General features: G+C 39.9%; 1 protein-coding gene across 4 annotated transcripts in view; it reads left to right on the forward strand.

Annotated features, from left to right (window-relative positions):
- RAPGEF2 (Rap guanine nucleotide exchange factor 2) overlaps positions 1–17546 on the forward strand; it is a 172635-nt gene that overhangs the window by 46143 nt on the left and 108946 nt on the right. For 3 of the 4 annotated variants that reach the window (XM_042870479.1, XM_042870480.1, XM_042870481.1), the window contains exons 2-3: positions 5612–5682; positions 10740–10796. In XM_042870479.1, coding sequence (XP_042726413.1) covers positions 5612–5682; positions 10740–10796 — 128 coding nt within the window. Of the gene's footprint in view, positions 1–5611; positions 5683–9305; positions 9352–10739; positions 10797–17546 lie in introns of those variants that run through there. The other variant, XM_042870482.1, reaches the window with a different exon arrangement.

Genomic DNA, 17546 nt, shown 5'->3' on the forward strand with positions numbered 1-17546 from the left:
GTGCTTCAGTTCCAGATAGAAATTGCCTGCTTTTCCTTTTGCCACTTGGGTTTGAAAATTCCTTTCCTAACCCAGAACAAATGTCCTTCCTCACAGCGTAGCTAATAATAACAATTTTCGTGTCTCAGCAAGCCTGAGCAAGATCAATACAGTGCCTGTATTCCTTTCCCACCACATAGCCAAAGCAGAGGAAGTGGAGGCTTGTGCTCCACATACAGCCCTTCTGATGGGGGCTGGTTCTCAAGCTTAGTCATGCCTGGTTACTGAGGAGTCATGTTTTGTCATAGGTTTCCTGAAGTATGATGCATACTAGTCAAGACAAATTCATACAGGTTGAAGATGGCAACGTTTTTCACAACTTTGGCTCTCCAACAGGTTTAGCCAATGTTCTAAAATAACCATTTTAACAGTTGATGTCTCTAAAAGACCCTTGCATTCAAAAGTTGCCTTTTGACCCCACTGAGAAGGTACTTGTGTTTAGAAACTCTGCCGTTCAAGTCCTCTTCTCATTGTCTGGGAGAGCTGTATTTTTGAGAAGAGCCAATCTAGTGCTTGGAGCCTTGCTATGAGAGGGATGTGTTGGGCTGGGTGAGGTGCTCTGTGTCTTAGGTGACTCTTGGAAATCCAGTATATGAAGAATTATCAGTTTTATTCTGTGTTCAGAGATAAATTATTAGTCACTGATAGTTCGCCTTGCTGTCCCCACTGTTGAGAATAAGATCTATGTAGCTGCCAATTGGGTCACCTTATTCTGAAGAGAGGAATTGTTTTGAAAGCCACAAATTGTTGTGTGCTGTGCAGTAGTAGGGATAACTTTGAGAAACAATGCTGTGATAGCTTACAGTGAAGTTAAAAAGAATAATTTAACTTACAATAATGTGCTACATAGGATTATGCCTGGCTTTCCATGCAGTGAACACCCATCCCCTGAGTGTGGAGGTCCTGATGTGAGGAAGACGATGTCAGAACTACATGACAAACACTTCATTGTAATCTCTTTGGCGGCTGACTCCTGGTATGGCTCACTGATAAATACTCACATACCTGGACACGTTCCTGCACAGCAACTATGAGGAAGTTTAATTTTTTTCCTTGGGAAGCTAAAAATAGAGTACTTCATCTTCCTTTGTGCATGGCAGGGATTTTAGTGTCGGCAACGCTGGATTTTTGTGTTGTGGCGTAAGTCTGTTCAATCTGTGGTTTTGCTCTTGCTTTTGACAGCTTAATATTTGTAAAGCATGAGCTCACTTTCAAGGCAACATCTTGCCATACCTTGGGGTTTGGCTGGGACAACCCAAGTCGCTTCCCTTCTGCCTGCCTGCCCTTCCCTCAGAAGCTGCTGGCTCTGATGGCAGGAAGCCTGCAAGTCCTTCTGAACAGCTTGTGGTGAGTGTGACACAGCTGTTGGAAGCCACTTGTGTGCACAGACATGCTGGGAAGGAGGAACCTCTTCTGTGGCACGGGCACTTCTGGTTGAGCCCGATGAGTGGCTGCAGTAATCCAGTCTGTTTCTTTTGGCAATACTGGCACTGTTTTGGCCTTGGAGCTGATACAGGCAACTAGACAGATGGGTGCTGAATTGAATGCTAGAGGGGCAAGAAAGAAATGCTTGGAATAGGTACATGAATGACTGAAAGTCAGGTACTTTCAGGTGCTGGATGCAAGGAAAAAAAATGGCAGAGGATCCCACAGCTACAAAGAAGGAGAAGAAAGATGCAATGTTGGTTTCAATTGCAGCTTAATTCTTCAGTCTCTCCTTAGTATATGACTAGGGCTGCGTATGGGGGAGACATTACAACACTTGAGGAGAAAAGGAAGTGTCAGTTTCAAGCTAACTCTTCTGTCAGCCATGCTGAAACTACCAGCGCTCGCTCCCTGCTAGCTGTTACGGTGTGCATAAGCCAGCAGAAGTATGCCAGCTTCCACCTCCATCTCCCCAGCACCCAGCCATTGAGCAGTGCTGCGCCAGATGAGTGGCAGGGCTGGGAGCTCCCATTTTCACAATGCTGAAACCGCTTGGCTGGGGCACTGCCAGGGCCTGGAGCTGTGAGCGGGGTGCAGCCGCCTGTCCCCGAGCCGCCTCTGCTCTCTGTTTTCTGTTGTTTGCTCCTGGCTGCCTCAATCTGAGCGATGAGCTGATGTGGCAAGGGCCAGGCTTTTGGAAATGGGCCTAGAGTCTGTAGGCTGGTAGTTGTGAGCTCGAGGTGGATATCAGGTGCTTTGAGGAGCCTTTTCCACCCTGGTATGGTGGATTCAGGAATTAGCTTGTATCTTGTTCTTACCCTTGGATTTGAAGTAAATGTCTTGGAGCACTTTTGACTGTAGGAATGTTCGGCTGGTAATTTAATGTCTTAATGCAAAGCAGAACTGAAATCAGCAAAGTTCAAAAGGCGTAGGGTGGCATGCTTTTGTAAGCCACAGCTAGTGAATTTTGGGGTGAACGTTTTGTGTAGTTTGTGTAGAACGTTGTGTGTAGTGAAGTGAACGTTTTTAAAGCTAGAGTGAATTTGGGGTCAACATTTTGGTTTTGGCTTGCGTACCTGATGTTGCATTTGTTTCAAGTGTGTTGGCAATATCTGTATGTCAGTATCTGTAGATTTTTATTAGAAGTGAGAGCAAAGGTAGGACTGCACATTTTTTTTAACAGTTCTAAATGAAGCTGAGCTCTGTTAAATCCCGAGTCTCCCTGTTTTCTTCCGTAGCCCACTCAGAAAATTAACGTGAGCCAGCTAACACCACTGAAACAAATCAAGGAATATCAGTGGATTAAATTCCAGTCTGCTCCACATACAGTAACTAAGCATACAACTTGGGCTGTACCGCGGACTGAAGTGCAGATTAGTTTTCTGCCTTTCAGCCCGTTTCTTCGTTTAAATAAGGAAAATGCTTTAAAACTCTGCTAACTTGTTCTCTGCATTAGCATAATCTCTGCTTTTAGAGTTTCCACTGACAGTGTTTTCTAACCATTGTCAAGGCCTTTATGCAGACTGGAATTCTTGCAGTAAGATCTGCTCTCTTTGCTTGGCTGCTGCGGCATCTTTTTCCTATGGATGAAGTTAGAAAGCAGAAAGTTATTGTAGCAGGATGTGAACCTCTTGCATCTGTTGCAGCTAGCTTAGGACTTCATAAGCTGTTACAAAGTATCAATTACTTTTTAAAACAGAAGGAACCGTGTGAAGAATTGCAGTCTTAGAACTTTCGATGGCTCAGGCTGCCACCGTGTGGTAATTGGAGTACATGTATTGCAGGAGCAGAAAGCGCAGCACGCAGCATGTGTGTAATTTAACTGCTGCTTTTAAGGTTTTGCTCAGCGATTCTGCATAAATTTAAAGGTGTGTTGTGTCCTCCTTCAAGCAAAATCCTTTTCCTAAGAACTTTGAGGCTTCAGCTTTCTGCTGGTTTGTCTATGCTGTCAAAACAGAAAACATTCAGCCTAAGTTGGTATGTATGAAGGTGAGGGGCTTTGGGGGTGGCAGGTGGGTAAGATGGCTGTTATTTTGCCACCGTTTCAAGCATTCTGACTCCTGTTGGCATTTGACAAGGCTTAGTACAAATGTTTCTGCGGGACTCTTACGTACCATTAACTCACTTTTAACTTAGAAGTTCAAACAACAGTTAAACATCCGTGTTCGCTAACTAAGTGAAGCACAGCTTTCCAGAGATAAACAGAAAATGGAGGTGACACACAGTGATACCTATTCAGTATAGTGATGATTTTCAGAAAGCCTTCCTGCTCGTTAATGCTGCAAGCTGAATGGGAGAGTAGAGTACCTACTGTTCGTGTATGAAAATACAGCCAATGCTCTTGGCTGGCTCTGCTGTGGGTTTTTTTGTTTTGTTTTTCAATTAGGGGAATTTAGTGACTGGATTGATACTGGAATTGGTCACTCAAATGTCAGTGAACACTCGTGGTGCTAGAGGGAGCTATTTGCTGTCGAACACCCTCTGGAGAGAGACTGCAGCACTTGTGAGGAGCAGCTGATCTGGCACTGCTGCACATCAGCTGCAGTGCGATAATGCCAGTGTGCTTTGACAAGAAGGCAAGATGTCTGTGGACTCTTTTGACTGCGTGCTTCCACTTGAGATCTGTGGATTCCCTGAAGTCAGAGTCTCTAGTGGTTCTTCAGTTACTCTGTGAATCATTCCCTGCATATTAAATCCATGCCACTCGAGGGAAACCACAGTGCTAGCCCTGATGGCAAAGGGTTAGAGAAGAACTCTTGTGCCTGCCCGTTGCAGGCAGTTCAGAATTAAAGCCTTCTGACCAGGCTCGTGCCCATGGTGATGGGTTATGCGGAGATGCGATCTCCTTTCAGCTCCCCACAGTGAGTGCAGGCCCCCAGATGAACCTCTGCTTCACCCCAAGTCTGTCTGCAAGTGAGCAGCAGACATGAGCTTTTACATCCTTTCATTAGTATAAAAAGAAAAAGAAAAAAAACCCTGCAAGTGACTGCTATATTTTGTTCCCAAAGCTGTAATGTGCAAGGTCCCTTCGTTCCAATCCATAGTGTTTTTTGTCCTTGATGCATCCTCTGCTCCTCGGGCAGAATGGCGAGGCCGGACTCTTTTCAGTGGTGAGTGGAGACAGGACAAGGGGAAACGGCTGGAAACTGCAGCATAGGAAGTTCCGCACAAACATGCGCAAGAACTTCTTTACAGTGAGGTGACGGAGCACTGGAACAGGCTGCCCAGGGAGGTGGGGGAGTCTCCTTCTCTGGAGATGTTCAAGACCTGCCTGGATGCCGACCTGTGCGACCTGCTGTAGGGAACTGCTTTGGCAGGGGGGTTGGACTCGATGATCTCTGGAGGTCCCTTCCAACCCCTACAATTCTGTGATTCTGTGATTCTGTGTGATTCTGTGACCAGAACAGCAGAATTTTGAGTTGGCTTACCTGTGTGTTCCACTTTATCAAACTATTTACTTCTTTTTTTTCATTGTGTGTGTGGGGGGAAAGACTTCCTTTTAGGTACGTTTATTTAGTCTCAAGCACTCACTGCACCTCCTCACATCTTTTCTGACCAGTAGTGTGATTTCAGTGCAATTACCCTTGTGTAATAATACATTCAACTAGAACAACTTGTTGGGGTTGGACTAGATATCTCTAGAGGTCTCTTCCAACCCCTACAGTTCTGTTATTCTGTGGTCATTTTAACTTTTCTCACTGTAATTTCTCTTTGAGAAGTTAATCTACGTTGGGTAATTCTGGCTCACTGTTTTGTGCCTTTTTTCCACTGCATGCAGAAGGACTGTTTTTCCTGTTACATTTCTTTATGGAGTAAGCAAAGGGTTTTGGGTGCGCAGCCATTGAGAAGCAGGACAGTTGCAAATTAGCTCCATAGAATTCTGGACCAGCTTGCTTACTGAGCAAAAGCATAAAGGTTTTCTGTCTTTGAATTTTATGATGTGGGCATATTATAATACTTTCCTGTGCCAGTTTCCAAAGGGGAATCAAAGGTTTTCATGAAGCTTCTCCTTAGTTGCCTGTAAACGTGTTATTTCCAGTATTCCCGCGGCCTGGAATAGGAGAGCTCTGAATGAATTATGAAAGCAGTATTTTAACAGCTTGTACCTAATTGAGAATCCTAATTGTGTTTTTCATCTGCTTTGTAGGATTTGGAGATTGTGTATTCGTATTTACATGGAATGGAAGCCTTGTCTAATCTGAGAGAACATCAGCTAAGGTATGATGCTGTATAGATACTTCTGTTTGTGTGTGGAGAAAAGTTTTATAAACATCTGCATTTCTTACAGACTTGTTAATCTTCTGTTAAAAGTATTTTTTATATAAAGCATAGAAATAATATTTTAAACGTCTCTTGCGCTTGACCTCACATCAGAAAAGGTCCAAGGAGTTTGCTGAAGAAGTTCTGCTGCCAGCATTTTTATTATGCATATGTTTTATTAAAATGGAATTTCATGCTTTATGTGAAGGAGTTCATAACTTTTATCACTTTTTTTTTACACAAGCTTTGAACTTTCACAGGAAGAGATATCATCAAAGTTAGATATTGTCAGGATAGTTACAGTGTTTCTACTTGAGAACGTTTTCAGCTAACTGTAGATTTGTCTATGTTTTGAACGCTTCTGTCTGAAACTACTTCTGTCCTGGGTACGAGCCCAGCCTTGAACACGTTCAGAAGGGCCAACCAGAAATAATTTTGAACTGCTTCTGAGCGTGGAGTGCTGTGCTATTCCCTCTTCTCTGCTCTCCATTGAATAATAGAAGGGTCTACTGAAATCCATTACATCCTTCAGTCTCTAAATCTTACGTCATCTTGAGTGTCTGGACAGCCAAAAGTTTGGACTGGAGGCATAAGCTCTGCTTAGGCAGTTTTATTGGCAGACTTGCTGCTGTGGTTATCCATGTTTCTATATGAGATTTCAAACTGGAAAATTACCAATAGAGAAGCAAATAGAGGAGAGAGGTACGATAGTCTGGAAGGGTGTAAAGGGAGAGGTACTGTGGAGTAAAGAGGCTAGTCTTCTCCCTGCAATGGAAAGAGCAGAGTTGGGCTAAAGACAAGTGCAATTTGCCTGTTACCAGAAAACTGAATTTTGCTACTGTTCTGGCAATGGTTTCTACACTTTTTCTCTATATCTTCTTGCATAATCTTCATTCTTAGCTATTTAAAGGAAAGTGTTTGTATGGGAACTACTGAGTCACGGCCTGAACCTCTGATTGATCACCTGAGGCGAGCCATGAGTCAGCCAGAGGAGCATAGGTGAAGGCAATTCAGCTGTGCTGCTCTAGACCTATTTAAGAGCTGGCTACCAGTGGGGAAGGATCTCTTCTGGAGATCTGCTCTACTGGTGTTTTGTGAGTGAGCCCAGGATAGGGGTAAGCCTTCTATTCATCCTGTTTTTTGTTATTGTAGTCTCCTTTGCCTAACTCTCTTGTTTGTTTTGTGATTATGACATCCTAATATTCTTTGATTACACAGCGTTTAACAATCTTTTTGTTTTCATTGAGGATTAAATGTAAAGTGGAGTACTTTACAGTAAGGTACTCCATGAATGCTTGATGGCGAGTGCAGCAATGTTATTTAGAAAATAAAACTTTGATTAAAACAAGTATAAAGATATTGCTTTCTTTGGCCATACAATTAAGTTTCTTCTAGGAAAAGCTATTAAACTCTCAAGAAAAGAAGTGAAGATTGGAAGTTATATGCCACAATTGTACTAACAGCTTTTTTATGTATAATCAATTTTATTTCATTATTTCTGAAATATTTAAGGTAATAAAATAACGTAGATTAATGCACTAATAAAAGAAATGAACAGAATGTTTATTAACTATACATGCCTGTTGTGTACCATACCTTGCATTCCAAAGCTCGCTGCATATATTTATTCAATTATTTATTGTCTTAACAATTTCTTTGTGGACTTGTTATTGTTTATATACCTGCATGCTGCTTTTGCTTTACATGTTTTTTACATTATGGTTTTGTTCTTCTTGTTTAAGCTTTCAGGCTGGAAGTAAATGCATTACATACAGTGTGCAGGTTCCAGTCCTGAACAAAAGTCGGTACACGGTCCATTTCTAGGATGTAATAATCACAAAAGCAGCTTGTTATTTGGGTTCTGTTTCAGTTTGTGCTTGCTTTTGTGCTGAACTTTAGGCAGGTTGTGCTATGCAAATGGTACTTAGTCATAGACTACTAATAAATGTAATTGGATTTGCCTCATAAAGCATCCTAATAAAGTAATAAAAACATTCCAGATAAACTTTATATTTTTTTTAAAAGACTTGTTTATTTGATTTTAAGTCAGTGCTCCAGTTGTCTTCACACAAACATCTTACTACCAACTGAGGCTTTTAAGGGTGTTTGAACAGCATCATTTTGCAGATATTGGACAAAAAAAAAAAAGACCATCATATGTCCCGTATGTTCTATAAAGGAAGAAGTTAAGTCGCTGTATTGCATCATGAGGCTTGTCAGCTTTTGCCACACCTGAAGATGCTGGAGGAACTCTGATTAATGCTGTTATAATTTCTGGTTTCCTTCTTCAACATTCTGTCAGAGTCTGCATTCCCAAGCCAGTGTTCTGTAATTGTGAGAAAATAGAAGTGGGATTTTCTTTCTCCCAGTCTGCGTTTTGTACTGTGATTGTTGACTTCAAAGTAGATGTGTAATTACTTTTACTCTGGAAGCATTCCACAATCACATTCAGTAAAGTTTTTCGTGTTTTGCTGTTATATGCAAGTCTTTTAGAATATCAAGTTTTGCAGACCTGGAGTTGAAGTGATGTTGTTTATAGAGATCAAAGTGTTCACATGTGGTTGCATGGTGCGTTGATTTGTGCTTTTTGGCTCCCTGTGCCAAATGAGGTTCTTGCTTAGGAATGTGTGGAACTTGAGCTAGCTCTCCCAGCACAGTGCATTCCTAGAAGAGAGTTTCTGTTTATAGTTCCATACATGGCAAAGGCTGGAATCTCTGCAGATGTGGGACAAAAAACTTTTATAGCATCCTTTATAATGCAGCATTTATTGCGGCTGTGGAATACCGCAGGAACTTGAGATGAATTGAAGTATTAGTATTAAATACAGCCAATATATATTTATGCTGTTTTAATATATATATATATAATTTTATATAGCTAAATATAGCTATAAATATTGCTTATAGTTTTCTGATGATCTCATCTTGGATTTATTAAGTGTATTCAGGAATTGAACTGGAACACATTTGAGTGAAAATTAAACAGCCTTGACAAGATCTAAGTACATTCTCTAAATATTTGAGGAATTGGTCTAGGTTTTGAAATTCTGCAACTGGAACTTCTAATTGTTTCAGTTTAGCTCAAGAATTTAAGCACTCATCCACCTTCTGCGTTGCCATCGTAATAATGGTTCCCAAGGACTGTGAAACTGAAGAGAGCCAGTCATGAGCTTGCGTGACTTTGTCAAGAATGTACTTCCTTTCCCTCAAATTCACATGGGAACAAAACTTGCTTGTTAAAGGGATTCTGTTTCCTGTAACTGCTACTCCTGAATGGCGTGTTGCCCACAAGCTTTTCAAACCAGCAGTTAGTATGTTCCTTAAGCAGTATTCTCTTTTTAAAATCTGATAGCTAGCAATGACTTCCCATTTATTTTCTTCTGATCTATCTCCTCTAACCTCATGTCTGTTCTTCATGTCCCTCTCAAAGCAGAGGACCCAAGATAGAATGCAATGGACCCAGTGGTGGAAGCAGACAGTAGCAATTTGGTGTCTGTATGGTCTCAGCAAGACTTCATTCTAAGGGTGGGAACTGGTGTTTGGAAAAGAGGAAGCCCTGTGGTTTAGAAGCTTCTTGCTGTGCAAGGAAGACAGAAGTTATTTTCTTTAGCAGAAATTTTGTATACAGTACGTAAGACTTGCAAACAATTCACGCTCTGTTTATAAATAAGTTATCAGAGATCTCTGGGTGAAGGGTCATAATAATAAAACTCTGAGCAAACAGAATTAAGTTCCCAATTCTTCTCTACAGAAAGTTTGAATGTTAAGGTACCCCTTTAAGCCTGCCATTTATGGACAGAAAAAGCATTATTTCTTAGTGAGCAGGTCTAACGAGTGAAATCTTGAAAGAGATGAGGATGAAGATGACTTTTCTAGTAATCTACTGGCTGTTGAAATGAAGGAATTGAGAAGTTGTGAGGAATGATAACAAGGAGCTTTCAAATGTCACACCAAACTCAGAGCAACTCTTCAAAGCCTCAGATCAACTTCTTTGAGACTTTGTTGCCTGAACAAGAGGCCGTGAGCTGTGAGCAGTAGCTGGTCATTGGTACGCTGAGGTTCTTAAGGAGTGAGAATTTCTTTCCTAAATCTCAATATAGTCCCTCGTTTGAATATCCACATGAGCCTCTTAAGCAAATCTCTATATGATGATCTGTCAAAGTGTCTGGGTGTTTGTAGTTTATTTCAGTGCCCAGGATGTTCAAGGGAGGTGGTGGGCTTTATTTCCTTCCCACCTGCAGTGATTTGCTGAACCCATTTCCTCCAGGCAATAGACAGAAGTGGTGTATTCCATCCCTCCTCTCTCTGCTAAGTTAACATTGTGTTTCCTAATATGTGTTAAATTCTGTTATGGTTGCTGTCTGTTACAAACGTTCATTCTGCCTGACGAATGTGGTAAAAGTGTTTTAATCCTCCTTTCTAGACGGGATTTTCCTGCAGGAAGTTCTCTTCATGTTGAGCCCTCCGGGATTTCAGCATTAAAATCTCCAGGCAATTTTTAAGTTGCTGAATTGCAGCGAAATGAGAAGCAGTGACATACCGTGCAGTATCAGTTCTCATATTGTCTCCTGGACAGTAACGAGAAATGTGATTTTCAGTTAAAAACAACAACAAGAACAATAACAAACCCAAACAGTTTTTGTATCATGGCATCTGTGTTACGTACTGTGAATTTCTACCAACTACTAAAATTGTGCATTGTTTCTTCATAAATCAACTTACTTTTATCAAATAACCTTATAGAACGAGATCACCATCGTTGTGCAGATTTTTTTTCATGGCAGCAATTATGTGTCACGTCCTGAGTCAGATCTGATCTTGGATAAGCTAATAACTTTAATGGATAGACTTAATAACAACTTACTTTCCTGAATTAAGAATCGTCTTAGCTTTAAATTGATGGTTAGCTTCTGTAAGAGCTGGAGGCAAATGTGAAAATGCTGGCTGAGTTCAGGAAGTGAAGTCCTGTGATGCTGATATAAATTGTAATTAAAAATGACTTCTTTCTCTTTCAGGCTGATGTGTGAAACTGTTCGATATGAAAGGCATGAAGCAAATGAAGTTCTGTACTAGTAAGTGTTTCTCCTTGCTTTCGTGTGATGTTAGTTCTAATTACATTCTGTATGATTAGATGTATTAACATTCCATATTCATTCTGGAGCGCGTTAAGGATGGTGTTTAATGCCAGCTCCCTCACCCAGAGTAGAGTCTGCAAACATAAATAGGCCACTTCATTGTGATCAAACAGTTTAGGAATTTACTTGTGATTGGGGGAGGGCTAATAATGACTCTCGCTTGGTGAAATATATTACATTAATTTTTGTAACCCATGAGATTGTATAGAATTAAGGGATCTTGGATGCCATTTCATTAGAGTAAGATGTCATTTGCTTTCACATCAGTTTTGTTGAAGCAGTAGCGACTAGCTGCTTGTGCCAGAGATGCCAAATCAATAAATCTAACATGGTTTATAATTAGCAGGGATGTGATCTAACATCGTATCAGATTTACAATATGTATCTGAGAGCTGCAGTTTCTTCATTCACAGCAGCTTACTGAAACAATTGTATCAGATTTTGACTCGGAGTAGCTAATCTAGGCTCTAAATGGAGACTTGCTGGGTTGTCTGATACCTTCTGAACGTTCGTGCAGGCAAAGAAACGTACCTGCATGCCTTCTTTTATGCATGTGTATTTTTCCTACGTTGACCGCCGTGAAGTGAAGTTGATTGAGCAAGTTTTAGTGCTGAGCTGTAGCTGTTCTGCAAGGTTGAATTAATGTCAACTGAAACATAGTAATTGGTTATACATGGAAAATGCTCAAGGTCAGAATCCATTGGTGGGTAAATTATTCTGTAATCAGACCAATATAATCTTTGTAAATTAATTTCACAAATTAATTTGGTAGAGACCGTTTGTACTGGTTGCTCTGTCCTTGTATGGGCGGCTGGGTTTTGTCTCTTATATGTTGTGAAGTGTTCAGACTCAAATGGCTAATTCTAACTGCTGGTTTAAATCTGAATTATACAATTAGGGCTGCTGCTTATATCAAAGCAGGCAAAAGCAACAAGGAAATACGTGTCTAAGAAAACATAATCTGCAAACAGAAAGCCGTGAAACCTGGGATAACTTGAAGTGCTTTTTGCCATTCTTTTGCGCTGATTTACCTTGTCACTGCTTCTGTGTGACCTCACTTTGGTTGTTTCTTTTTTTTTTGCCTGTCGTTCCTATTTACTTACTTCTTGACATTTGTTTCCCCATGATTTATTCAGTAGATTTAATTGGCAGTTTTGCAGTTCCTGGGTTTAGATGCTGATGGGAAGCGTGCTTACTCTCTAGCATTTCACATCACTGATTTTCTTGTTTAACTGTCTAAACTTGATAGATAAGACTGAAAGATTGTATCAAAATTCTTCAGTGTTTTGAAGCTGTGTGTGTATTTATGCACACTTGTACAAGTGTGTGTGCATATATCTAGTGTCATCTGAGTTGTTCTGTATTTTATTTTAATGGGCCATTTGAGATCTATTTAGTGGGGAAAATAACTTGGAACTTGCAAGCAAGTTCCAATATATATTTTTAGCACAGTAAACGTGGAGAAATATGTTTTTGTGTCGTTAATTCAACATATACACAGGGAGATACAGTCTTCTAAGCAGAAATCCAACTTCATAATGTACACATCTTGAAGAATTAGAGTACTGCAGGAGGTGAGCAATGTGATATGGTAGATACTAGAGTCGATGCACTTGGTTATAAGCTCTAGGAGATGGACTTGGAGCACACAGCCTGGTCATTAGCATTGAACAGGCCTGAGCTCTTTACTCAGAGTTCTTATGTTGGTCCTGGAGGCCAAGTTTGTTGTTTTTGCTTTCCTTGATTAAATTTGAAATCTGATAGCTTTTTTTTTTTCCCCCAGCAATATGATTTGCATTAATATTTGAAATTGGGTGCTAATCTTCTGCATTCATTAGAAAAATCTATTAAAATAGCTGCAAATGTTGCAGCCGTTAATTGAGCTGTGTGTGTGACCTCCCTTCTCAGCAAGAAGCTAAAGCCTTATCCCTAAGTGCTAGCATTAAAACTAATGCTGTTCCTCCATTTATTTGATGAAATTTCAATCGCTGTTGAAATTGCTTGTGTTGTCAGCTGCATTTGTAGAAAGGTAAGCTTGTTTTGCATATATACAATGCTGAAAAGTAATTATCCACTTTCAGTATAAATACAGTTAACTTTTTATCTTCTTTCCTCTCTTTTTTCGAACGGCCAAAGGGATAAAACAAAGCACGCTGTTTAAAATTGGCTTATCTGCAGTTACTTTACTGTCAGTGGGGGTGCATGGTAGTGACAAATTCTCGAACCCTGCGGCCATATCCCTGTTTAAATGGAAACTGGGTTATTAAAGGCGGCAGTTCAGCTCGACTTGTTCTCCATTTGCCAGTCATTCTACTACTTGTGTTTGGTTGGAAGTTAACGAGGGAAGGGTTTCAAACCTTCAAGGCAAAATTTCAGAATTGAGATTTCACTTGACGCTCAGACCTGGCTTTCTTACCTGCTTTCTTAATTCAAATCTACCTAAAGATCCATTTAAACAATATTTAATTTGGCCACCTCATGCATCACGTGTAGCTGGAAGAGAAATGTTGCTTCAGAGCTGCCTAGTAGTCACAAACCTAGCAGTCATTTCCTTCAGTAAGATTCTGATTAATAATCTGTTTGGAGACCAGGATATTAGCAGATTCATGGTAGTGTTTATACCTCTTGACAGTTAAACACATTTTTTTGGGGGTTACAATTGAAATGTTTGCTGTGGTGATAGAGAAGAATCTTTGGCTATAAGTGTTTTGCTTGTGAGCTTTTAATGAATATGCTTGTAGTAGGATGCACCATTGTTTTTCTCTCTCATTAGCCATACAGTGGCTGGATTTGGTTTTCAGTTGTGCTGTTCAGTATTTCTGTATGTATTTGGCAGTATCTCATTTGCTTGAGCATCCCCACAAGTCCTGTGTGACAACTGTCTTGTTCCTGCCGTTTAATGCTATAATTAAAAATCACGACCATTAGAAAAATAGCTTGTAATCACTTTCTGTTTTAGATGAAACAAAATCATTGCCGTGCCTATAGATATTGTCTCTTCCCTAAAGATATCTGACTGGCAAAAAAAAAACATGTAAGTTTAGATGACCTGAAGCCACCCAGTAATAAAACCCCCCATGTTTCTGAGTCGCCATGCTGTAGCACAGCACGTTTTTGTGCCCTTAGCAGTGACTGGTGGGCACCAGGCAGAGCTTCCTCAGCACGGCTCAGGCATGGCATGCAAACACGAGGGAGGACTTTGGACACAGTTTGTCAAGTGCCTGGGTATGTTCTGCTCTTAATAGTGCCCGTGATCGATGCTGGTCTGTTGGCTTTGCATCGTCAGTTCTGACTTTGTGTTAATGTCTGACCTGGTTTTTGAGCCTTCATTAAGACTAAACCAAGGTTTTTGAAGAGCCTTAAATTTTCACCTTCCATACTGTATGTTTTACTAAAGGCTACTGAGGTTTTTGTTTCTCCTGAACTTTTGAGATTAAGGTGTTTGGTTTTGTGTTTTTAGACATTGCAAACATAAAATTCAAAGGAAGGATTGTCTGGCTAAATGACCACAAAATGTTTTGGGTTCAAGATCATACTATTTTACTACTAGTGCCATCATTTTCCTTATGATTTAAGAGACTATGACTTGTTTTGTACTGAGTTTCTCTTCTCTGGTATCAAGGGCTAATTCACTGTGCGATTTTGGCACCAATATACCAATTAAACAGCATATATACACAGTTGCTTCATGTATTTAGTGGCTGCCTGTTTAATCAGCTAACTCTATAAAACTGGCACTCGCTAATGATGCTGCAGTAATATCTGGTTTGACTGAATTTTGTTTCGTTTTACTGATGGTCTATTAAAAAAAATTAGAAATGAAATATGCTGGAGAAAATCATGCTCCTCATTGTTTTCATATACACTGAGGAATTGCTTCCTGTTGCTGAATGCTTCGTTTATTCTTTGTTTCCCATTATAGCTACCATGAGACAAGAATCCAGTTTACATCTAGTGCCCATTAATGAAAGAAAATATTTTACATGAGTTGAAATATTCACTTAAAGATGCCTATTTAGTGAAAATTAGCTCTGATTTGAGTTAACAGTTATGTCTCTGGATGTTTTGCCTGTTTTTCTAATGTTTAAAGATAAGGAGTGAGAATAAGCCTAGCTATGATGTGTTTAAAAAAAAGTGTAGTTAGAAATGGATCAGTGGAATTGATGTGTTCGGTGCCAGAGCTGTTGCACTTCTGTATTTGGGATATACCCCTAAATGTCATTAAGCGTATCTAAAATAGCATGACAGATAGCTGGTAACTCTTTAGCTAGCTTATTAACGAAGGTTACAGACAGTGCTGACAATGAGCAAATGATTTCCTGATCATCTTGAGTATTGCAAGGAAGAAGTGCTAGTGGGCAGGCCCTATGGGCAAGGAGATGTTCTCTCAGTAAACTGTTAAACTCGAGGACGTGTTTGATGTCCCAAACCAGTCTAATGGCAGCAGCAGTTATTAAATTAAACAAATCCTTCACTACCTACAGGTTTCAGCGTACAGACAGCAGTCCAAGTGAGCAGAGAGAAACAGACAGAGTAATCTGCTGAAACAATATCCTATGGAGCATAAGCCTGCAGAGCAATGTTCTTCCTAATTCCTTCTTATGTAGCACTTAAACGCCTGAGGAAGGTCCCAGTTCTGACAAGTCAAAATTCCTCTGTTCCACAAGTGGGTACTTGAGAGTATGAACAGTATCTCTTCTGAATTACTGTGTGTACATTCTGAAATACCTTCAGCTTTCATACTGAGTATGAAATCATAAAAACATGATCTGCTAGTTGCATCTTGGTTTGAGATATCATTTCTTTTATCAAAATAACTATACAAATCATAGCTCTAGGAGTACTGCCATACGCTGTTCAAATACAAGTCTCAAATCCTCTAGTGGTTTAAATTTTAATGATCCATAAAGAGAATAATTCAGAGTAGATCTTACACATCAAGGAAATGATCTTGTCAATTTCATGGTGGTGTTTTTTTTGTTGTTGTTTTTTTGTGTGTGTGTGAGGAAAGACAGAACCATTCTTCTGATTTCTTCTGAATTAGAGAATCATTTTGGGTGCTGCTGTTTGATTTAGTGGTGCTTCTTGTGTTGCTGGTTCCTGGGTTGAGTATCCAGTGTTGAAGGGAAAACACGTGTTCTGGTGCTTGGGATAAGGACATTTGTAAAAGGAATAAAAGTGGTAGTTGTGTGGAATCAATTTCCATACTGGCTTCCACTGAAAACTGCTTACCTTTTCTTGCTGTTTTAAAGGGGTTAGCTGAGGAATCTGATGTAGTCAAAGCAGAAGAGAGTTATGTTTACCGCATGCTTTCAAGTCCAGATGCTGAACATGACTACGGAAGTTGCCTCTTTTGATGGAATTGAAGTATGTGTGACAGTAGTCATCACTAAAGGCCTACGAGATCTTGCCACTATCCATCTGTATGACATGCACAGTCCTGGTGAAACCATGTTTGCAAGTAGGCATAAACTGAATGCGATCTGTTACAGAGCTTCTAGCATGCTCCATCCCAACTTGAGAACTAAATGGGTTGCTATGGCCCCAAAATTTAGCTATTACTAAAGACCTTTTAAAGAAGTCACACATCAAGTTTTGTTAGGGGAGTGAAGGATTCACTAGAAAGATTGTGGCTGTTGGTATTTGAGTCTTTCAGCAGGTTGAGTTGAATCTTCATTTAACCTGAGTGCTTTGGAATGTTTTTCAGCGTATTGTGATCAGAAAAGCTGGAAGTTAACATTGGAAGAACTCTTCTGTTTATAATCATGTCATTTACAAATCACTACATGTGGAGCATGTACTTCTTGTGCATGCCTTTTTTTATATCCTGTTAACATTGATCCAGGTTTGTACCTTCACACCTGGTGTGCAAGTAGTACAGATTGTTTTTAATAAAAATACATACAGTTAGGAAAAAAACCTTCATTGTTTTGAAGCTTTGTTTTGAAGTTTGTTGGAGTAGCTAGTTTACCAGTTTCCCAGCTAGAGCCTGGGAAATAAGCTGCAGTTTCAAATAAAATAAGTACATGACAGCATGAAGGACATGTTACAAGTGCTAGAGGCTGAGAGAGTCTACGATTTTTTGGAGATAAACACTATGATTATTATAAGCACTTCTTAATCTTGGAGTTCCTCTGATGTCTCAACAGTCGTGTGCTAGAAAAATGTGAAGACAAATTCTTAAAATATTTTCCAACCTCTCCAGTGGTGTGAGCATTTTGAGGCCTTCAAAGACTTCAATAACTGTGTACCTGAACTGTTGAAACAGAACAGTTTGAGTAACAACTGTGAATTTACATGGCAGTATCTGTCACTATGATAGTTGATAAGTGCTGTTTGGCTTCAGACTGTAGTTGCATGAAAAGGAGTACGTCAAGGAAGCTGAGGGAGGGAAATGTAATGGGAAATTATTACGAATCAGTCTCTGGATTTCCTCTTCTAGCTCCTGAATTCCTGTAAATAATGCTCCTTTTCATTCTGGGAAATTAAATATCCATTCCTCAGGAAATCCTCTGCTCTCACAAGGGCTGTGATATTAGAGTTGAGTTTAAACTTGATGATCCATATGGGTTTCTTCCAGCTTGGTATATTCTATGATTCTATGATTTAAATTTTCTGCAAGTAACTTAAGTGGAGACTAGGAATGAACTCTTCTGATTGGCAACTATATTCTTACTGGCTTAGTTT

This window comes from Lagopus leucura, unplaced genomic scaffold (genome assembly GCF_019238085.1).
Source record: "Lagopus leucura isolate 7727_CA_CO unplaced genomic scaffold, USGS_WTPT01 Super-Scaffold_100004, whole genome shotgun sequence".
In the NCBI taxonomy this organism is placed as follows: Eukaryota; Metazoa; Chordata; class Aves; order Galliformes; family Phasianidae; genus Lagopus; species Lagopus leucura.